This window comes from Mirounga leonina, unplaced genomic scaffold, assembly GCF_011800145.1.
Source record: "Mirounga leonina isolate KUSES-001 unplaced genomic scaffold, KU_Mleo_1.0 Mir_173, whole genome shotgun sequence".
NCBI lineage: Eukaryota > Metazoa > Chordata > Mammalia > Carnivora > Phocidae > Mirounga > Mirounga leonina.
In genome coordinates this window covers 37198922-37215729 of record NW_023270447.1, presented here as the reverse complement: position 1 = coordinate 37215729, position 16808 = coordinate 37198922, and the positions used below count along the sequence as shown (strand labels likewise).

The 16808-nt window shown below is 33.3% G+C and overlaps 1 protein-coding gene across 1 annotated transcript in view; it reads right to left on the bottom strand.

Annotated features, from left to right (window-relative positions):
- The window catches only part of LRRC40 (leucine rich repeat containing 40), a 52863-nt gene that overhangs the window by 21626 nt on the left and 14429 nt on the right, over positions 1–16808 (bottom strand). The window contains exons 3-9 of the mRNA XM_035018282.1: positions 16626–16699; positions 13670–13799; positions 10620–10743; positions 6716–6858; positions 5128–5300; positions 3450–3537; positions 3287–3332 (exon numbers count right to left, since the gene is read on the bottom strand). Coding sequence (XP_034874173.1) covers positions 3287–3332; positions 3450–3537; positions 5128–5300; positions 6716–6858; positions 10620–10743; positions 13670–13799; positions 16626–16699 — 778 coding nt within the window. The remainder of the gene's footprint in view (positions 1–3286; positions 3333–3449; positions 3538–5127; positions 5301–6715; positions 6859–10619; positions 10744–13669; positions 13800–16625; positions 16700–16808) is intronic.

Here is a 16808-nt window from a genome sequence, read left to right as displayed (position 1 = left end):
AAAGGATTTACCTTTCCCAACTTCAAAATTTACTACAAATCAATGGTAATCAAGAGACTGTGGTACTGGCACAGGATAGACATACAGATCAATGGAATAAAATTGAGAGTTTAGAATGAACCCTGTATTTCTGGTCAAATGATTTTCAACAAAAATGACAACACCACTCAATGAGGGAAGAATAGTATTTTCAACAAATGGTACAAGGAAACTGGATAGCCACATGCAGAAGAATTAAATTGGATCCTTATCTCATACCATATATAAAAATCAACTCAAAATGGATCAAGTACTTAAATGTTAGAACAAAAGTATAAAACTCATAGAAGAATACAGGAAACAATTTTCATAAAACAGGTTTTTGCAAAGGATTTTTAGACATGAAACCAAAAGTGTAAGCAAAAAAGAAAAGGAAAAAATAAATAAATTGACTTCATCAAAATTAAGATAAAAAAACACCTTTTGTATTTCAAAGGACACCACCAAGAAATGAAAAAACAAACCCACAAAGGACTAGAAAATACTTGCAAATCATGTATCCAACAAGATATTTCTATCCAGAATGCATAACGAACTACTATGACTCAATAATAAAAAGATCAAAAAAATTAAAAATTGGGCAAAGGATCTCTCATGAACATACATGCAAAATTCCTCAACAAAATACTAGCAAGTTGAATATTAAAAAGTATTTTAAAAATTATACACTGTGACTAAGTGGGATTTAACCCAGGTATTTAAGTCTAGTTCAGCATTCAAAAATCAATCAATGTAATGTTTCACATCAACAGGCTAAAAAAAGAAAAATTATATGGTCATATTAATAGATGCATAAATAAACACTAACACTCCTTTATGATAAAAACTCAGTTTTTTCTACAAAAAACCTAAAACTCACATCATACTTAACAGTGAGAAGCTTGAAGCTTTCCCCCTAAGATTAGGTACAAGGTAAGGATACCCCCTCTCACCACCACTCTTTCTGAACATCATACTGAAATGTACTTGTTAATGCCATACAGTAAGGAAATGAAATTAAAAGTATATATATTGGGAAGGAGGACATAAAATAGTCTTTGTTCACAGATGACATGATCATAGGTAGAAAATCTAAAAGATGTGACAAGAAAAACCTGAAACTATTAAGAGATTATAGTAAGGTTGCAGGATACAAGGTTAATATATAAAATTGCTTTCCTTTGTATCAATAATAAGTAGAATCTGAAATTAAAAACACAATACTAACTACATTAGCATCCCCCAAGTGAAATACTTATATATAAATATGACAAAATATGTGTAAGAGTCTATGAGGAAAACTATAAAACTCTGATGAATGAAATCAAATAACTAAATAAATGGAGAGACAGTCCATACTCATGGATAAAAGGTCTCAATAAAGTCAAGATGTCCCTTCTTCCCTACTTGATCTATAGATTCAATGCAATCTCAATCAAAATCCCAGCAAATTATTTTGTGGATAGTGACAAACTGATTCTAAAATTTATATAAAGCAGCAAAAGACTCAAAATGGCCAACGCAATATTGATTGGAGAACAACAAAGTTGGAAGACTGGCACTATTCAACTTGAAGACTTACTATAAAGCTACTGTAACTGAGACAGTGTGAAGCTGACAAAAGAACAAACAGATCAATAGAACAGAACAGAGAGCCCATAAATAGACCTCCATAAATACAGTCAACTCATCTTTGACAAAGGAACAAAGGCAATAAATATAATGGAGTAAAGATGGTCTTTTCCACAAATGGTGCTGAAACATCAGGAAATCCACATGCAAAAAAGAATTAGATTTATTCATAACTGCCAATACTTGGAAGCAACCAACATATGCTTTAGTAGGGTAAACAAATAAACTATAGTACATCTAGACAATAGGTTATTCAGTCCTAAAAAAAATGAACTATCAGACCATGAAAAGCATGGAGGACACTTAAATGTGTACTACAAAGTGAAAGAAGTCAATCTGAAAGATTCCAATTACACGACATTCTGGAAAAGGCAAAACTATGGAAACAAGAAAAAGATTAATGGTTGCCAGATATGGAGTGATTGAGGGGATAACAGGATAAATAGGCAGATCACAGAAGATTTTTAGGGCACTGAAAATACTTTGTATGATATTACAATGGGGAATATATATCAGTTGTCCAGATCCATAGAATATACTACACCATTATGATGTGTCAACACAGGCTCATCCGTGGTAAAAAAAATGTACCATTCAGGTAAATGATTTTGATAAATGGGGGAGGCTATGCATGTGTGGGGGCAGAGGATATATGGGAAATATCTGTACCTTCCTCTCAATTTCACTGTAAACCTAAAACTACTCTAAAAAAATTAAGTCTTTAAAATTTTTTTTTATTATTCTGATATGACTTCTGACTCATATCATAATAATTAAATTTTTCTGGAAGAGAAAGCATACCTGGAAAAGAAAGGAAACTCCTTGATTGGCAGGAACTAAGAGTCTTAGAAAATTACGTTAATTTATTTGAAGGTCAAGGTGGAAAATGAAAACTGCTGAAGTATGTAATTATCTTATTCATTTAACATACACTGACTGGCAATATGGTGCTAGGTTAGGCTGTGCATAACCAACAGAGTCATGAGCTAAATTAACAGTTGCTGTATTTAGCCACTCAGTTGTAGAGTGTTTGTTATGCAGCAATACACTAGTATAGCTGAATTTTTTTTAATACTCTAGTGTATTCTACAATGATATACATAAAATAAAAATTGGGATATAATACACTTTAGTGAAGCATTCAAAATTAAATGTATAGTATCATTTTCTCTTTTGGTACATATTCATGCTAAATTAACATATCCTGAAAAATGTGTTTTATCTTTATACTTGTCAGAACTTAGCAAAACTATGCATGAAGCAGATATTCAAATAACTATTAATATACTTCCCAGTCAATAGCATTCATATACGATATCATAAAAGTCAAGTTTTGCTCTTTTTTTCAAAATTAAAGCACTAGGATGCTTACTGAATCTTTGTTATATTTTCCAATTGATACACTGTAACACAAATCAAAGAAATTAAGGAAAAAATATTATTATTGTGAATTTAAGGATGTTTTTATAACTTCAGCATATTTATGGCCTGTATGGATTCAGAATTAGAACCACACCTGCCAGGGACCATTTCCTCTAATTATTTACACCCAAAATACATGTAAATTTATGTACTGTTAGCACTTCACCGCCTTTCATACTATCCTTCAAAATATAGGAAAAAAATAGAAAAGCACCTTTAATCTTGCTTCGCAGATATTTTAAGACTTCTTGGGTTCCTTTCTGAAAAGGTGGAGAGAAGACACATATTCACCAAGATATACCTTGCAGTTTCATAGATCAACATGCATGTTTGAATTTCAAATTTAAAAACCAGAACTGAGTTCTAAATATGCTTACATTTATAATTTCTCTTCGTATAGTTCTCAAAGGATTTCCTTCTAGTGCCAGAAATTTCAAATGAAGTTTTCCCAATGAACAGGGTAGACTACAAAAAAGATTAAACTGATTTCAGGGAAAACATGAAGAGTAAGTATAATTCAACCAATAGTTGACTATAAAACTATAACAACATATGACAAACTATATATCATATGATAGTGTCAAAGAGAGCTCAGGTAACATAGGCCTAAAGTATCTCCCTTTGAAATGCTGAACATGTAAAAGAAAAAACAGATTTGTTTTGAAATTGTCATATTGTGACTGCTAAAAAAAAATGTGAGCTACAAAACATTTGCTAAGTAAAAATTGTAAAAAGTAAATTTGAATGAATCAGATTCAAGATAGCCATACTCAAGGATAGTAAATGTTTTGATTTTTTTCCTTCAAGTAAGCAAATGAAATTCTTTCCTAATAACCTAATATTATTTAGGTTATTTATTAGTACAAAAACACCTCTATCCCAAAATTACTGTGATCAACCTACAATACCAATTTATTTAATGAGATTATAATCAAACTGCTTCTGTTCTTAATCTTTCAGTAGCTCCCCATCTCTTAACGAATGAAACTTACTCTTCACAGGCATTTTAAGGACCTATTCTATATGGCCTCAATTTACCTTCAAGCCCTAAATTCTTACAATCTCTCTAACTGTACCCTATTTACCAGGTCAACTTGATTCCTTGTTGTTCTCTCAATATACCCCTACAATTTCCTGAACTTTCAAGGTTTTCTTTGTGCAGTTTTGTCCCACCAAGTGAATCATTCTGACCACCGTACATGTGCACTTGAAACTCAAGGTCATCCTTTAAAGATCATATGGTGGGACTAAAGTGAGGCATGACCCTGAAGGTGAGTGTGCTCTTAAATTCTGTGCTCTAGGCACTTAACTTGCCTCGCCCTAGTCCCAGTCCTAATGATCATCTAAAAACGTTTTTTCTGGGGTGCTGGGTGGCTCAGTCAGTTGGGCATCTGCCTTTGGCTCAGGTCATGATCCCAGGGTCCTGGGATCGAGCCCCATATCAGGTTCTGTTGTCAGCGGGGAGCCTGCTTCTCCCTCTCCCTCTCCCTCTCCTTCTGCCTGCCACTCTGCCTACTTGTGATCTCTCGCTCTGTGTCAAAAAAAAAAAAAAAAAAACAACTTAAAAAAATAAATAAAATAAATAAAAATGCTTTTTCTTCTACAAAATCTGCCCTGATTCCTCTCAATAAATTGCTGATACCTCCATTTCCTTTAAGCCCTCAAAGCATTTTATATCTCTCCCATGGCTTTACATTCATTTAATAAATTCAACAAAGATTTATCAGGTACCTTCTAAATACCCAGACACTGATCTAGGAGTTAAAGCAGTGAACAAAACAGATAAAAACTCTGACTTCTTAGTTTATGTTCTAAGTGGATGAGAGTAACTTATAAATATATCTGATTCTATTAGTATTTTAAGCTTGCTGCCAAGGACCAAATCTAACCATTCTTTGTAAGTCTGCATATGATACTTGTTCAATAAATGTTTAGTGAATTCAGTTGAGAAAAAAGATCTCTACGTATTTTTTTACAAATCTTATTTACTTATTAACTTATGAATTATAAACAAATGCAGGTATGATTTCTTAGTTCTTTGATCTTTAAACTTACCTACTAATATCATTGTTGCTTAGGTCAAGCCTTTCCAAAGACTGTAGTAGTGTAATTTCATCTGGAACAGATTTTAACTTATTATCCCGCAGGTCTAGCACAAGGACAGAATTCAGATGCTTAAGATGTTCTGGCCCTAATATTTCAATCTGGTTTTCACCTACATGTAATTCCTACAAAACCAAAGATGAATCATATGTATTTCTGTATTCAATTTTATATTAGATGATAAAAATAAAATTGAAATCTTAATTTCAAATCACTGAAAAATACATGGAAAAAAACATAAGCTTCTAATTACTAAGGTGCTTAAGTTTTCAATTACAATTAAGCTAAAAATGGTAAAAACAGAACACTTCCAGGGATTTTCTGATAATTTAAAAATAATTAAAGATATAATCTGGCAGAAAGTTCAAAGTTTACAAACCAAAGCACAGAAATGATTTAGTAGTTACATTTATAGAATTAATAAAAATACAAATCCAAGAACGATGATGATAAAAAATTTAAAGTTTAAAAATAAGTTGGAATGAGCATAAAAAGTTATAATCAGTTTGTTGTTACTTCTTTATTTATTTGAGAGAGAGAGAGCGCGCGAGTGAGCAGGTCAGAGGCAGGGGGAAAGAGAAAAAGAATCTTCAGGAGACTCCATGCTCTGTGGGGAGCCCTACACAGGGCTCCATCTCACAACCCTGAGATCATGACCTGAGCAGGAACCAACAGTCAGACACTTACCCAACTGAGCCACCCGAACATCCCTCATTAGTGATTATTAAATATAGTGATTTCCCATTAACAGAATCTATAATTATCAGATGTATAACTAATCTTTAAATAACTTTTTCAGTTCCTTTTATCACTGCCACCATTCTGTTTAAGAGAAGCCCTTTTAACTCTAACACATAAAAGTATACATGAAGGAAAACAAAGCACGACAAATTTAAAAGACAATGTTAATGCTATATACTTAAAACCAAAAGAAAGTAATTAATTTTAAACAGACCCAATTATGATTAGGTTAACATGAGAGGTGGCAACTTACAGAATTAGATATATATTCCTTCCTAGTACTCCAGGTGTCCTACAGTATGACTCCACCTTACTATGTTAGCCTCATTATCTACCTCTCCAGTTATATACTACTCAGATGAAATGTACAAATTCCTATATTTAAGTTAATTATTTCTTTAAAAAAAAAAAAATCTACTGCTGGGCGCCTGGGTGGCTCAGTCAGTTAAGCGTCTGCCTTCAATTCAGGTTATGATCCCAGGGTCCTGGGATTGAGCCCGGCATCAGGCTCCCTGCTCAGCAGGGAGTGTTTCTCTCTCTATTCCTCTGCCCCTCCCCACTGTTCATTCTCTCTCAAATAAGTAAATAAAAATCTTTTAAAAAATTTACAGGCTTCTTAAAAAAAAAAAATCTACTGCTAACAATACCATTAACATAGTCAGACTAAAATTCTGAAAAATATAGGAAAAACATAGCACTTATAACTAATACATATTCCCAACGTAAAACAAGATTAAAAATTTCATTTTCATAATTAACTTTTGGAAAATATATAGTTTAATAATCATCTAAATATTACCTTTAATAATCTACAAGAAGGAAATTCTGGTAGAAAACGTAATTTATTCCTCCGCAAATAAAGCGATTCTAGTGACTCCATGTTAGCCAATTCAGGGGGTACAGCTTCTAAGAGATTTGAATTACAATCCAAATGCTTTAATCCTATAATACATAGTAAGTGAAAAACAAAAATACTTTAATAAAGAGAAAAATATTGGTCTATAATTGTATGCACATTCAAAAAAGTGTACATCACCATGAATTACAAACCCACGCCACTGTATACTGCTATAATAATAAATACTAGAATACCACTGAATGACATAAACATAAACTGAGATTGCTTTTATACTTAATTATAATTAAAGAGATATGACATTAAAAATGATGTTTAATAATGGTCCAAGTCATCTTTGTAATGATAAAAAACAAAATACTCCAATACTCTGTTAAGGTATTCTAAAATATACAAACTACAGACTATGAGATATTATTTCCCTCAGTAATTATACATCTTTATTTTTTTTAAGATTTTATTTATTTAGAGAGAGAGAGCAGGGGGAGGGGCAGAGAGAGAGGGAGAAAGAGAATCTCAAGCAGATTCCGCAGTGAGCACGGAGCCTGACACAAGGCTTGATCTCACAACCCTGACATCACGACCTAAGCCAAAATCAAGAGTCAGCCGCTCAACCAACTGAGCCACCCAGGTGCCCCAGTAATTATACATCTTTCAAAAGAAAAAGTTTAAGGTAGTTAAAGACATACATGCATGCAACACTAGCTGTATGAATGGATGTCAAATAACTGGCTAGTAGTAGCTTAGACACATGTATTTAAATTTGGCAAGTTGACTTTCTGTCAAAAAGCCTTGGATTTCTATGTTTGTCCTCCTATTTTTCCATCTATCCATACTGTCTCTTTCTCCCTCCATCCTCTTTCTTTTCTTTTCTTAATTTTGTTTAAATTACATGCTTTCTCTAACATCTTAGCTAACACTATGGACAAGAATGCATACTATAGCTCAAGAAAGATGTTCTTACTTGCAGCATCTCTCTTACCTCCTGGATCTATCTTTCTTAAAAAGGCATATAAGAAAACAAAAATGGAAAAAAGTAAAGGTCTTCTTTCCCTTAAGAATTCAATAAGCAGCTTTCTCCCTAATACATATCACAGATTCTTCTACTTACGATGGCCACCACATATTTTCCACAATTCACTCTCAACCCTCTAGTTCGAATAGGTGATATACACTTTACAACTTTTTTGCTGTACTTTGAGCCTATCAATTTTAACATAATGCAAGACTGAGTTGATATTGCCTTAGACTGCTTCTTTTAGTATTTAAAGATGCTAACTGCTTTCAAAACAAATGTAATAATACTACTTTCAACAAATACTATAATAATTTATGTATTATTTGACTAGAGCATTTTTAAAAATGTCACAATTGGGAGCCTGGGTGGCTCAGTCTGTTAAGTGTCTGCTTTCAGCTTGGGTCATGATCCCAGGGTCCTGGGATCGAGCCCCGCATCAGGCTCCCGGATCAGCAGGGAGTCTGTTTCTCCCTCTGCCTCTGCCTTTTCCCCTGTTTGTGCTCTCTCTCAAATAAATAAATAAATAAAATCTTTAAAAATAATAATAAAATTAAAAATGTCACAATGTAATTCACCTCAAATCCAGTAAATTCTATAAAGAAAAGTTTGTTTTAAAAGTTAGACACTATAGTTTTCACAACTGTTTGCATTTAAGAGCACTGAGAATATAAGCAGTGCATAGTGGAAAGAGCAATGGGGATGGAGTAAGAGGATTCAAGCCTTATAGAACTGTTGTGATTCAGGGGCGCCTGGGTGGCTCAGTTGGTTAAGCGACTGCCTTCGGCTCAGGTCATGATCCTCGAGTCTGGGGATCAAGTCCCACATCGGGCTCCCTGCTCAGCAGGGAATCTGCTTCTCCCTCTGACCCTCTTCCCTCTTGTGCTCTCTGTCTCTCATTCTCTCTCTCTCAAAGAAAGAAAGAAAGAAAGAAAGAAAGAAAAAAAAAAAAAGAACTGTTGTGATTCATGCCTTGGCTCTACAATATATAACATAATTTCTAAGCGAGGTTTATGAATCTTTAAAATGTAAAAAATATTCATCCCCCTAACTTACATCCTCCTAACATCACAACTTTGTGATGGCAAAACAATATATGTAAAAGCATTTGAGTTATAAAGAACCATACAAATGTTAGATGTTGTTCTTGGCGTCCAGTCATTAATAGTGAAATAACAACTAAATGTCCTACTGGTGATAGTTTAAAAGTATCACTGTCATGGCTAAAGGAAGAAAGCATCTGATCATTAATTATATAGTATACTGGAAAAACTGCTATAAATTCAAAGTATTTTTCTACTGATTTCCCTCATTTCCCATCTCTCAAGATATGTTCACCCAACTGATGAAAAAAAATCCAAGCTTCTTATATATTAAGATAATGTATTTTATGTTTAGCTCTACTTTTTAATACCTTTATTGAAAAATGGCAAAGATAAGCAAAGTCTTTTTTTTTTTTTTTAAAGATTTTATTTATTTGACAGAGAGAGAGAGACACAGTGAGAGAGGGAACACAAGCAGCGGGAGTGGGAGAGGGAGACGCAGGCTTCCCGCCGAGCAGGGAGCCCGATGCGGGGCTTGATCCCAGGACCCTGGGATCATGACCTGAGCCGAAGGCAGACGCTTAACGACTGAGCCACCCAGGAGCCCCAAGCAAAGTCTTAATTACCGGTGTCCCAGGTAAAGGTTCCCCTAAAATATTAACTGGATTTATGGAAGATTTAACTTATGTATCCTATTACAAATGACAAATGACTACTAATATAAGTAAAACAGCACAATTTTACAAATTTATCTCAAAATGATTTGTAATCAACTTTACAAAATCACTCCTATAACCTCCACAAGATGGAGGTTTAAAAAAATGAAGAGGGCTTATATCTGATTAGCAGAAAAGACTAGATAAGGTAAATAGTGTACAGCTGACACACAGTATGTTCATCAACCAAGAAATAATAATAGTTTGCTTTTAAACAAAAAAATTCACTATAATGATTTTGCCCTCTAAATCAAGAATTCTAAGATAATTAAGTAAAATTATTTAAAAGTTACTGAAATGTGCCTTTAATTTCTTTATCCCTTAATACTAGTTCTAGAATATGTTAAATATGATGGTGATATGGTAAACTCCAACAGAATCACTATTTTAACCTTTTTTTTTTTTTTTTTTTTTTTAAATGATTGACCAGGGTGCCTGGGTGGCTCAGTTGGTTAAGCGACTGCCTTTGGCTCAGGTCATGATCCTGGAGTCCCTGGATCGAGTCCCGCGCATCGGGCTCCCTGCTCTGCAGGGAGTCTGCTTCTCTCTCTGAACCTCCCTCCTCTCATGCTCTCTATCTCATTCTCTCTCTCAAATAAATAAATAAATAAATAAATAAAATCTTTAAAAACGATTGACCATTTGGGCAAAACTAGACTATCTCCTGGCATCATTACTTACGGACCACGAGGAGGCTACAGCTGTAACATAACCACAAGTAGAATCACCTATTAAAGGGGAATAACCTCTTCATGAATGTTGAATAAATGAAGAGATAACATAGCTCAAAACCCTAATCAATATCTCAGGTATATAATTTTACCATAACTCATAATCATATTTTATTTTCCTCTTTTTAATATGCCAAAATATGCTTTTGGTGGGAACTGTTTAGGAAGTGAAGCTAGACAATAATGGTCTGGAGAAAATCTGACTACTTGCTATTATTTGCTTGACCTGCATAAAATCTATTATTTTACTTCCCTGTAACTAACAATATTAAAATTTATTTTTCTAAATATAAGTTGCACCAACTTCACATTTATATATGTTTTAAAATAGAGAAAATTTACTTTTCATTCCACTTATTCCTGCTGGCAAACTCTTCAGCTGATTACTGGAAAGATTGAGTCGTACCAGACTGGAGAGAGAAGAAAAACTAGCAGGAACAGTTGTAAGACGATTGTTGGAAATATCCTTTAGAAAGAGAATGAATGAATGAATCAATCAATTAATCAATCGATAAATAAATAAATAAGTAATTGATCCCTCAAAGGGTTTCCAGGATTTTGAGGAGAATGCAACATAAAGAAAGACTATTTCAAAGGTGATATGTTTTGTAACCCTCATTCACTGACAATTTCACAAGTTGTTTGTCATTCATTACCTCAGTGTTCTATTAGACCACTATGTGCCGAGTAATGGAGCAGAAAGGAATCAGAATGAATTCTGACTTCAGAAATACTTTACATGAAGGTTTCTGTTATTACTAAGTCATGCTATATCATGCATCATGTTTTTAATTAAAAAATCCATTTGTCCATCTAATATTTAGTGAGTACCTAAGATAATTAGGCAAACTGTATAGGTAAACTGTAATATGAAAAGAAAAATGTCTTTGCAAGAGAAAAAAAATCTTGAGAGACAAAAAATAAAGCTGAGAAAATGGACATTTTAATTTTTAAGGAAAAAATATTCCCTCTCGGTTCTTCTGCAGACCTCAGCAAGTCTGCTGTGACTAAGTCCAGAAGTTTACTCTACTCTCTGCTTTTCCTTCATTCAAGCTTGCCTAATTAATGTCTATATCTGTTTTTATAAGTCATTGTTTCTGTTTTTTCTTTAAAACATAAAGAGTTCAGAAAGAACTGTTTTTTGAAACTCCATTTAAAAGACAATCAGATAACTCTTATGACATCTGAATTAGGTATAAGTACTCCACTAGCTATCAGCAAACTGTTAGGTAGGGCCAGTTGCAACAATGAATAAAAAAAAGTTACTTAAGGGAACTTGTTCTCTGAAGACGGATTTAGTCTAACATTAAACAATTACATTCTGTAACTCTAAATCAATTAAGAAGATAGTAAAAGGTAAAAACACTAGACCAGCTATTTTTTTTATAAAACACAGATATAATTATAAATAACACAAAATAATGTATCACAATCAACAACAGGAAACAACAATCTACAACTCCAATACTCTAAACACTAAGAATGAACAGATTACTATGAAATAAATACTTTGTAATATCAAAAGTTACTGACACTAAATGCAATGTAGTATTCTGGATTGGATCCTAGAACAAAAAAAAAAAGGACATTAGTGAAAAAACTGGGAAAATCTTAATAAAATCTGTAGTGCAGTTAGTAATACTGTACCAATGTTAATTTCTTAGTTTTTCAAATGTCCCATGGGTATGTAAAATATCAAATTAAGGAAAGCTAGGTGAAGAGTATATGGCAACTCTCTGTACTCTCTTTACATTTTGTAAATCTAAATTTATTTCAAAATAAAAAACTTAAAAAAAGTTTTTGATACAGAAAAGATACTAATTCACAAATTCTTAAGATAGTTTAAAAAACCCAAATCAACAAAATTACTAAAATTAAACATTTAATTATTGCAGTTAATAATTAGATATAAAATATAAGTACATTATACATAAATTAATCAGTATTTATGCTGTCATTTCTTCAATAAATATTCATTTAGTACCATTGCTAAGCAGCTTTTATATAACTTTAAGAAATATTACTAGCTTAAATTATTAAACACGCTTATATTTCTAATGTTGTGATATACTGTTGCTCACATTTATGATTAGATACTGAGTCCTTAATAATACAATTCTCAGCTGAAATATCCTTTCATTATGCAAATGACTATCCGGGAACCCATAAAAAGGAAACAACTGGGAACTGCTACAGTTTATTAGGTTTCCTTTCTAATCTAAATACTCTTCTTTTTTTATTTACCAATTGCTATCTTTTACCATTAGACTTTATAAGAAAATCTGATGGCCCCTTCCTTAGCCATTCATTTTATCTACCTATGCCTTTAACTTTCCAAATCTTATTTCCAATCTGATCAAATTGAAAGACAGATACTGAAGAATGGCTGCAGACGGTTATAAATGTTGATTTCAAACACTAGAGCAGATGAGGGGAATATCAAGGAAGATGTATTTACAGGAAAAAAGTAGAGGTAAAAGAATTAACTTCCCCTTTAATGAGAAATAAACTTTAAGACTAAATTGACATAAGTTTTTGAAAACATGTAATAGGGAAAACAGCAAGAATGTAAGAGGAAATAACTATGTGGAGTAAAGATTATATATTAGAACAAGTAATCTAACCTAGCTAGTCTTTCAGATTGAATATTTTAGTGGAATCTTACTCCTTCAGGGGTATAATGGGAGAAAAAAAGGGATACACTTTGGAGTCAAACTGACATGTTAAAATCCTGATTCATTACTTATTCATTACATGGCTTCAGATAAGGTACTTTTTTTTTTTTTTAATAAACCGTAGTTCCATATCTGTATTAGGGGATAAAACTATGTACCTTGCTATATGTAAAGCACAAAGCAAAGTGCCTATTATTTTCATTATTCTTAAAATAATATCTGTATTGCTTGATGGTTATCTCTATTTAGGATGTGACATAGATGGAATGAAAATTTTGCGAGGTAAGGTGGACATTTTGAAAAATAGGGAAGAAAAGGCAGGCCTTAAAGGGACCGTCTGAACACTCAAAGGACAGGAGGAGGGTTATAGGGACAATAAAGAAGGAATGGGTATACAAATGGAAATTCATATATGCTAAAGACACCTTTCCCCTATTTTGCAAAGCCATAAAATCCTCTGAATAAGAGTCATCCTTATCACCCCCTTCCACACTCTACTCTTAAATTAAAACCTAAGGTGATTTTATAAGAAAAAATAGGAAAAATAAATTTACAATTACTAATTTAGCAATCTAATTGAAATGCAGTTTCTGATAATCTAGTCCTATAATCATCTGTCCATGTTTTTCATGATTTCAATCATACATCCAATTTCTCAGCCTGATGAAAAATCACATCAGCCCCAAATTATATAAAAATTGGAAAATCACAACTTACCAAATCTTCTAAATTGAAAAGTTGTTCAAATCCCTCTGGAATGCAAGTTAGTTCATTATGCTGGAGATATAGACCTTTCAGGTTTCTTAAATTTGTAATTTCTTCAGGAAGTATTTGCAGTTTGTTATGGCTATTGATTGATAAAATAAATGCTGAGTAATTCAGTAACAACATAATAAATATTTGTAAAGGTATTTTTGCTAACCAACTACATGGGCTCATTTTTAAAAATGAAATATGGTTACTAATTCTAAAAACTTATCAAACTTCACATCCGAAAAGTATATAACTCATTAAGATTATAGTCATCTAAAGTAATCAAATTGAGAGTTTCAAAGAAAACAAAGAAATAAAGGTTTTTATTTTTATTTTTTTTTAAAGATTTTTATTTATTTAACAGAGAGAGACACAGCAAGAGAGGGAGCACAAGCAGGGGGAGTGGGAGAGCGAGAAGCAGGCTTCCTGGTAAGCAGGAAGCCTGATGCGGGGCTCGATCCCAGGACCCTGGGATCATGACCTGAGCCAAAGGCAGACGCTTAACGACTGAGCCACCCAGGTGCCCCAAGAAATAAAGGTTTTTAACCAAATAATTTGTGAACTTTTGATTGCTTCCTTATAACCTACTCTTGATTTTATACGCAATGTGAGAGGATACACTGGACTCTTAATTTTTCATACTGTATCTGAATTTTTTTATTTTATTTTAAAGATTTTATTTATTTGAGAGAGAGAGAGAGAAAGAGAGAGTAGTGCTCATGTGAGCACAAGTTGGGGGAGAGGCGGAGGGAGAAGGAGAAGCAGGCTCACCACTGAGCAGGGAGCCCGAAGCAGGGCTCGATCCCAGGACCCCAAGATCATCACCTGAGCCAAAGTCAGACACTTAACCGACTAAGCTACCCAGGCGCCCCTGTATCTGAATTTTAGAATTCTGACAGAGATATGGGCACATATACACTACAATGGAGTCACAGCTTCTATGGGGAATGTGTTTCTAAGCTAGCACTCAAGACAAAAATAGCTATTTCTGTTTAAGGGCCTGGTATGTCCAGCTGAATGTAATGTGCAACTCCACTCTTCTTTGTACTTAGATTTACTCAGCTCAGTCCTTCTGTAGAGGTACTTGGTTTATTTTTAGAAGTCCCAAGTCACTGAAGATGATACATTCCCTTATAATTAAGAGATGACCTGATTTAATTTATTCCCAGATTTACCTCAACTATTCACTTAGGAATTCCATTCTATTTTCATGCCATCTACAATTACTTAACAAGTAACAGGGTGAAATGAGAAATATAATGGGGTAAAAATAACCTTAAATTATATAAAAATAAAACTAGTTGGAACAAAAATACCAAAAGATGTCTTCTAAAATAAATAAAAACCACTAAAAAATTGTCAAAAATTGGTTATTATTGTTGGTCACTTAATTGAAATCTTTGTAGATTTCACAGGGATGTAGTTGGGCAGAGATGTAATTCTAGCTACATATTTCCTCCATTCCTCTCCCCATCTATTTCCTCCATCCTAACGCTTATACTCTGAAGTGTTGGAAGCTAAAGCTAAAGCCAAAGCCATACCCAATCCATACTCCCTCACATATTCTCTCAACCCTCCCCATTCTTGCCTTTGCAGGCCACATCCTGCCTTGGACTTGTATGGGGAAGAGGTTCTGATGTAGCTTTCAACAACTAGCACCTTTTATGTATAGATATTTTTGTTGATTTGTGGTAATATTTTCAACAGATGAGGACTGTAACTTAAGGAAACGTTTTCCCTCAATTAATTTACCCACAGAATACTGAGACTTGATTATGCTATGTTAGATAGATCTGTAACCATACCAATTTTATGAACCACAGTTTTTCAAACTATGTTTTGAACACTTAGTAAACCTTTTTATTTTATCTCCTAAATGACATCTTCCCAAATCCCTTTCCCCTAATCTGTGTATATATAATACACATAAGGTACTTATTATTTCTTGGAAGTCTAGATGTGTATTAAAGGGCAAACAAAGTTAGCCAGAGCCTTAGCCACCTGGCTTCCTACATACTTACCAACATGTACCAGAAGCATATCTGTAGAACTCCAGGAGTCCTCAGAAAAGTTTAAAAGCTACTAATACTAAAACCATGACATTTTTCATCATTAATGAAAGAATTATTTCAAATTTTTTCCTATTGCTTGACCTAGATATTTTTTAGAATATCAAAGTAACTTAAAACCTGAGATATCAACAAAAAGGTTACTAAAATAACCAGTAAAAATTGTTACATAAAAATAAAACAAAAAGAGGACACATGAGTGGTTCAGTTAGTTAAGCATCTGCCTTTAGCTCAGGTCATTATCCCAGGGTCCTGGTATTGAGCCCCAGGTCCTTGGGCTCCCTGCTCAACAGGGAGTCTGCTTGTCCCTCCCTCTCTGCCCCCCTGCCCACTTGTGCTCTCTCTCTCAAATAAATAAAATCTTTTTAAAAATTAAAATAAATATATAAGTAAATAAAACAAAAAGTACTTAAAAAAATCAACTGGCCTTACATTTATAAAATCAGAAAAACATGCAGGCAATTCTGCAAAAATAATAAAAAATTCAACAAAAATCATCTGAGAAAATTTAAAATTCTTACTCTGGGGTGCCTGGGTGGCTCAGTCGGTTAAGCACCTGCCTTTGGCTCAGGTCATGATCCCAGGGTCCTGGGATCGAGTGCCGCATTGGGCCCCCTGCTCAGTGGGGAGTCTACTTCTCCCTCTACCCACCCCGCTCTCTGTCTCTCTCACTCTCTCCCTCAAATAAATAAAATCTATAAAAATAAATAAATAAATAAAAATTCTTACTCTGCTTTTACCACTTTGAGTTAATACAAAAATATTTTCTAGTATTAAAAAAAATTTTTAAAGAATATTAGATTTACACCCTTATATTAGCAATATTGAAATTAAATAAGCTTAAATTTTACCTGACATTAAGTTTCTGAAGATTTTCTAACTCTCTTATGGCAGAAGGAAGGGATGTCAGCTGATTATCATGTACCTAAAAGTTATTAAAAAACAGTCAATATCTTAGTCTTTTAATTAACCATATGAGTTTGCCATTGTACAGAATTCTTCAACAATAATTCTGCTATTCTAATTTAATAGTA